This window comes from Nansenia antarctica (assembly GCF_963989245.1).
Source record: "Nansenia antarctica genome assembly, chromosome: 2".
In the NCBI taxonomy this organism is placed as follows: Eukaryota; Metazoa; Chordata; class Actinopteri; order Argentiniformes; family Microstomatidae; genus Nansenia; species Nansenia antarctica.
In genome coordinates, this window is record NC_137675.1 from 64,109,695 (window position 1) to 64,117,119 (window position 7,425).

Below are 7,425 nucleotides of genomic sequence, written 5' to 3' on the forward strand. Positions count from 1 at the left end.
TATACATATTAATAAAATAATATAAATATTAATAATTTGATCAGCTTTGGCCTTTTTTCTCAATCTGCTTTTTTGTGTTGTTCCAATGCAAACAAAAGAAATAAACATGTGAATACCAAAGCATATGTAATTGCAACACTTTTCTGTGAGAAGTGGTGCATTATCTGACAGAAGTGCAGGCCCGCAGCAGGGGTGCTAATGTTTTTGTCCATGACTGTATGAACTCAGACCCCATGAGTTCATACCCCTCCTACAAGCAATGGGGGAAGCATGTGGTGATATAGCTTCTGAAGCATCAGGGTTGCTGTACATATAATATACCTCATTTATACCTATGGCTTGCACTATGCACTATTGCACATCCTACTGTCTGTACATACCTTGCCTCTGTCTGTATATCTGTACACACCTATGGCTTGCACTATGCTATGGCTGGATGCCAAATGCATTTCGTTGTCACTGTACGTACTATGCCCATGCCCCCATGACATTAAATTGAATCTGAATCTGAATCTGAATATTCTTATCATAGTATCATTTTTCGCTCATCATAGTGTTTTCCATTGAGCACATCAGTGTTCAATTGGTTCTTAGAAGTGTCTATTCGTTTGATGGTGTGTGTGTGTGTGTGTGTGTGTGTGTGTGTGTGTGTGTGTGTGTGTGTGTGTGTGTGTGTGTGCGTGCGTGCGTGTGTGCGTGTGTGCGTGCGTGTGTGCGTGTGTGTGTGTGTGTGTGTGTGTGTGTGTGTGTGTGTGTGTGTGTGTGTGTCATTTGAAGACAACATTTGAAAAGCTTGAATGCCACATTACATACATACACAGGCCCTCTCTCTCTCTTTGTTGGCACATGGCGTCACAGAGTAGGTTATAACGAATAATTTCTTCTAATACCCCTCCCGTCCCGTAGATGTTTTTTTTTTAACGCTACTGGGGGAATGGTTAATCTCAGGATCTCATGTGAGAACTTTGCGCTCTCGACTGGAGTCATGTAACATAACGATTAATGTAACGGGTGTGTGTTTACCTGGCGATATATAGAAGAGCGATTGAATTGCAAAATCGGCACATTTAAATGGCTTTTCAATTAATTGTTATCAATCGCTCTGACAACATGTTTTTGTTTTTTTGATAAGAATTCTACATTCTTGATTCATCTCAACAAGTTGATGCATCAGTTTAGTTTCAAAATGTTCAGTAAAACACCATTTTAGCTAGGCCTATTCCTCATTTCAAGGCACTGTTCAAATGTTCAAAAGTGAAAATGCTGTCATTATATTGGCATAGGCTTTCGACAAAATGTATTCATAAAAGTATGGCACAGAAATAGGATGACTGCGCGTGTCACAATGGTTTGTCACAATGGTTTGTCACAAATTACGTCACAGCAAATCTTTACTTTTATGATGTCAAAACGCAGTGGGATGCATATCTGGTTTGAAGTATCCGTTTCAGCCAGCGCAACACCGTGGCTGAAGGATAGAATTCAACCATGATTACACGTAATGTTGATTACACAAATGTTTCTCCAGGTAAACTCTTTCAGATTGTAGCTTGTATAATACACTTTTTAAATCGGATTATATATACTGCATATATATACAGTATTATATATATTATATATATATATATATATATATAGTTTGACCTTCTGTGTATTACTATTATTATTATTATTACTATTATTATTAGCAATTACTCAAGTTTGTTTTCATACATTGATATCATTAAGGCAACTGATTACTGTGCTTAATCATTATGACTCTCTATGTTATCCACAGCCCCCAACAGCTCTGACCAGAGTCAGGCTCTGAATGGGGGAGGAGGAGGGCGAAAGAGGAAGAGGCCTGGATCCCACAACGCCAAAACCTCTGTTGCCGGCAAAGAATGTAGCGGGTCTGAGGAGTTGACTCTGCATGAGACTTTTGTTGCACCGGCACCCCCTGCTCCCAAGGTCCTGTGTAGGCGCCCTGTCAACGTTAGCCAGAGATGCTATGCTGTGACTTCCAAGGCCTGTGCTCCAGGCACAGGGGCACAGTTGGAGCCTATGGTCCACAGCCCAGCCCTCAACCCGGGCCAGAGGGCTGGGCCTCGGCCACTGCACCAGGGGGGACCAGAGGAGACCAGCCAGGGCCATGGATCCCCCTCCAGCTTCCGTCCCAAAGCCACTAAACGCCACCGTAAAAGTAAAGGTAAAGTTGCTCTCTCTGGTGGGCTCTCTCTTATGAACAGTTAGTAGACAAGACAACTCTAAAAACGGAACACCTGCAAACCAATTCTATAAGTCTGTGCCAATTTGTTCTACATTTCTGCTTCTTTGTTAGTTTGCAATGCTTTTGTTTTGTTTGTAAACAGCCTACAACCTATTCCAAGTCTCTCCATATTGAGTGTGATTCACAATAATATTCATGATATACAATTAAAATCCTCAGGCCTACCTCTCCTAAAATACCAAGCCATTTGTTTGTTTCTAGAGGTATGCTATACATCAGTCTGTAAAAATGATGTTCAAATAAGCCTGACACATGACTTTGAACTAATGACCTCTGACCATTTGTTACTAAGGGCCCGCTGTTGGGGAAAGGGGGCTACGGCTCAGTCTATGCGGGGACTCGCAAATCAGATGGCATGCCGGTGAGACAACATCCCCTTCCTCCTTCCTGTGTTTACAGCAAACCTCATGGGTCAAATGTCATTAACTTGAAAATATTTGAGCTGTGTGTGCTTGCTTTAGCTTGGAGTTTTCACTTTCCAGTTGTTTCCATTGTATCAGGCAAACACAATAAAGGCGGGCAGCTTAGGTATTTGACCCAGGTCAAATGACACTTAATTTTGTTTTATGGTTATCAACAATCAAAAGCTAGCCTGGGTGGTAGTCTACTGAAGCCTGTTGCCATCTGGCAAGTCAACAATGGAGTAGTGTTGAATATAGGACTAGTTTGGTACCCAGGCTGTCTGAAACAGTCTGAAACAGCCATATTACTGTCAACATACTCAGTCTCACTGTCTCACATTTAAAGGACCTCATAATCAGACAAAAGAGAGAGAGAGGGCTGAGATGATGAATCCCGCTGAGGTAATGAATGTCTGCAGACATGTGAAATACCTCCTGGACCATTCATAAACTGCCCCCAGTGTCCTGCTGCCACATTTCGATCAAGCCAATAAATCGCTTGATAAAGCACCAAATTTGGCACAAAGAAAGATTCATGTACCCTGAGAAAAATACGGAATGCCTCAGATATGGCTCCTCGGGGCCACTGATGTTGTCATATACAGAGCTAGTTGGGAAAGTAAAGCCAGATATACTGTATGTATGCTAGGAGCAATTCATAATAAAAGGTAATTCTCAATAAGTTAGTTCTAGAGTTTTGAGTGTTATATCTGACTCAAACAGGTTAGCCATGTCACACATAGCTGCTATGAAATAAAATATGTCACTGCATGTGAAAAATTGCTCTAGGAGGAGCTAAAATAGTATTTACCGACCAAAATACACATACTTTGACTTAAATTGCCACTAACTCCCTTTGAGATCAAAGTCTCTTTTTCAAGGGTGCCCTGCATACAACATATATACACATCACTATAATTTACATCAAGATTTTAAAAGGACACACATTATTATTTTTTACAGACAACAATCAATTATAACAACAGCAGGGTTAGGGTTGAAGCTAGGCCTAGGTTTGGATCTACTTTTTTTTTAGGGTTGGAGCTAGGATTAGGGCTGGTGGAACGCCTTGAAGAGGGCATCTGATAGGAATGTAAACAACTCTATCTTGTTGTGATCCACACGTAGGAAGTCCTGCCAAATGCCAATATCCCAGAAGGGCATGTCTGCAAACTCCTTGACCAAGTTTTGCTCTTGCTGTTCCCTTCAGAGAATCAACAGCTGTCCCACACACGGTCAAGCCCTAAAGATCTGATGTATGACATTCAGTAGAATCATTAATTATACCGAATCTGTAGTGGCTCCATACAGTATGTACATCTTGTCAGGGTATTTTGGGGCCATTTTGAATACAGGTAGTCTGTGATAACCCTGACTCTGTGGGGGCGAGCATTGTCATCTTGGATGAAGGAGTTAGGTCCCAGATTGTGGAGATATGGGATCGCCACTGGCTGCAGAATCTCATCCCGATATCCCACTGCATTGAGATGGCCATGTTTTACCAGTGATGGAGATACCGCCCCACACCATGACACTGCCCCCACCAAAAGCTGTTACTCGATCGGTGCAACAATCAGCATAGCGTTCAGCACGTCGTCTCCATACTTTGACCCTGCCATCCAACTTCCACAGACAGAATCTGGACTCATCACTGAACATGACAATCCCCCACATGCTCAGGTTCCATTGTTGGTGTTGCCGACACCAGCGCAAACGGGCCTGACGGTGAAGGGCAGTCATTGCAGGCTTCCTGGTAGCCTTATTAGCTCGGCAGTACCCAGCAGTTCCCATGCACACTGGTGCTGCCAATCAAGCACCTGATTGGCAGTACCTGGAGCTCAAAACAAGAGTGAATACCAACAGGAGAATACACTGTTTAGCATTGGCAATTGAGAATTTTAGCACATTTTATTTGGGCGCTACCCACATAATTAGCTGTGCTGTTCATCCCACAACTGCATGATCCTAACACGTTGGACATCGAGTTGGACATTATATAATGCCAATTGGCATTGTAACAACAGAGAAGTAATCGACCAAACACACATTTCTAGGGGTATCAAAAATTGTATGATTCCCTCAAATATGTCTGTTTAACCACTCCACTATAATTTCCCCAACAGACTGTCAATCAATGTAATTGCCCTCTTTTTCCTCCTCTGCCACGGTCTCTCCTTCGTCACAGTAGGTGAGCCTGTTATTATCGAAATGGAAAATGTGACACAACCCCAATGGTTTTAAACTCTAATTGGTGAATTAGATCTTAGATGGTGCAGCAAGGCAGATGTGCTAACATTCATTGGTAATGGCCTATTATGATAATGTAACTGCTGTGCTCCGGTGTCTGTCTGCTCAATCTGTCACGTCTTTTCTTTGTTATTTCCTTCTGCTGAAAAAAAGTCCTTCACTCTTCCCGGAATAACTCTTAGCCCCATTTTTGTACTTTTGTACTGTTCTCTATTTTGCAACGATAATGTTATAATAATTTCCTTTTCGAGGGTTTTAATTCCTACACTTATATGCGGTCTTGTCCTTGTTAGGTGCACCAACTGTCAATCTTTAGGACAAGAGCATCTGTAAAATGACAGATGTAAATGCATCAAGGCTATACAGACTTAGCCATTGTGTTATCAAGCAAGGACCGTAACTTGATCTTCCTATTCCACAGGTGGCCATCAAGTATGTGTCCAAGGCCATAGCTGAGGAGGAGCTGGACATTGTGAGTGTTTGTGGGCCCTGTGTCCGAAGAGCTCCTCGTAGGGTTTTAATCAGGATAGCACCAGCTTTTCAGATTGCACTCTATTAGTTAATGCTAATAACAATCCTAGTGTCAGCCTTTATTAGCACAACGCTAATTGCTAATGTAATAGTTGCTAATACTCATAGGAATCCTAACGGCACAAACATTTTTCCCCCTCATGGGTCCATCACACACACAGCCTGGGCAAGGGGGACCCATGCCCCTGGAGGTGGCGCTGATGAAGCAGGTGAACGTGGCCCCACCGAGCCCCTATGTCCTGCAGATGTTGGAGTGGTTCGACCAGCCCACGCGCTACGTCATGGTCCTGGAACGCCCCGAGCCCTGCCAGGACCTCCTTGCCTTCTGCCATGACCGGGGGGGTACCATGGGCGAGGGGATGGCGCAGCCGGTGATGGTGCAGCTGCTGTGGGCGCTGTGCCACTGCCGGGAGCGAGGGGTCCTGCACCGTGACATCAAGCCTGAGAACCTGCTCATCCAGACGGACTCATATCAGGTCAAGCTCTTTGACTTTGGCTGCGGGGACCTGCTGAAAAATACCCCCTACAAGGACTTTGTAGGTAAGAGACAACAGGGGATGCATGTTGATAAGGTTTTTAGTATTGCCCTTGTTTGGTTTTACAAACTGAACTGTTGATATGTACTCACGATGGGATCTTGAGGGTTAGACATATACAATATTTAGAGCTTCTTAACAAAAAGGACTGGATAGGTCTAAGCAATTAGGCAAAATCATACCCTACCTAATCTTGCTTCATTTTTACACAATTACTTCCCTCTTAAATCTTCCCCCATGTCCGCCCCTCTCCCAGGCACCTTGGCGTACACCCCTCCAGAGTGGTTCCTCCAGAGGCGGTATCTGGCCGGCCCGGCCACAGTCTGGTCGGTGGGTGTCACCCTCTACAAAATGGTGTGTGGCTTCCTGCCCTTCAGCACCATCCGAGAGACCGTCCAGGGTCGTGTGCGCTTCACCAAGAGAGTCTCCCCGGGTGAGCAGTCTCTTTCCACAACTACTGTGTCTGTTCCACATAGCTGAGAAAAGGGCTATTCCGCCCTCAAAACCAGAGGCACCAATCAGTAGTGTCTCGACTTAGGATGGAAGGGGGATGAAAGAGTTAAGAAAAGGGGGTTATGAGACGGACAGGTAGGGATGGAGTGATAGAGATGGTGGTCTGTGTGTCCCAATAGTGTGTGCTCTATTCCTCATATCCTCCTTCGTCTAAGGTTCCGCCCTTTAGATATTCTCTTCCAATGCTTTTTTTTTTTTTTTAGTAATAGAGAAAAGACAATTGGAACGCAACCTGAGAGGGAGGAAATGTGGGTGGGAGAGATTACATGAGGTTAGGGTTAAGGATATATTGAGTCATCAAAACCCACAAGAGGACAAGATAACAATGACCACTTCTTATAATGAAAGAAGTCCCTGTCCAATCATGCTCTGATTTCCTCATTGACAGAGTGCCGTCAGCTGATTCGCTGGTGCCTGAGCACTAAGGCAGTGGACCGGCCAACCCTGGAGCAGATCCAGCTCCACCCCTGGCTCCTTTGAGAGCCCGACCACACCCAGGTCTGCCTGGGTCTGCCCAGACAGCCAAACCCACTCTGGGAAAGATTGGTTAAAACATTTGCAATCTGCTTTGTCAGGAACAAGATAAACCTCAGATAACAAAACTGTTTTAGTACTATTTTTTTACTTGTATCCAAATACGATGATCAGATCACAATCCCATCACAGTATACTGTGCCCACAGTGACCACATTTCTATCTCTCTTTGCTGTATTTAATAGGCTCTATGCACTTTTTGTGGCCAGATTGTGTCTAGACTGGATGTGAGAGAATGTGAGAGCTGAACAACAATAACCGGCATATTCCTAGAATTTGAATCAAATGAGTTTCAACCATGAGGGGTGTCATACAGAGTAATCTTGGCCCTTTACTGTGGCCCAACAAGTGCCTTGAAACTCACTTGATATGTGTACTAGAAGTGTTGCCGAGT

The 7,425-nt window shown here is 43.9% G+C and overlaps 1 protein-coding gene across 1 annotated transcript; it reads left to right on the plus strand.

Moving 5' to 3' along the window:
* Nucleotides 1-1,488: 1,488 nt before the first annotated feature.
* LOC308150436 (serine/threonine-protein kinase pim-3-like) lies at nt 1,489-6,977 on the plus strand (the record flags this gene model as incomplete). The annotated part of the gene is made up of 7 exons (XM_080523268.1): nt 1,489-1,498; nt 1,778-2,193; nt 2,562-2,630; nt 5,339-5,389; nt 5,610-5,988; nt 6,241-6,417; nt 6,886-6,977. 7 exons carry the CDS (start codon nt 1,489-1,491, stop codon nt 6,975-6,977), a joined length of 1,194 nt encoding a protein of 397 aa, XP_080379394.1.
* Nucleotides 6,978-7,425: the final 448 nt, after the last annotated feature.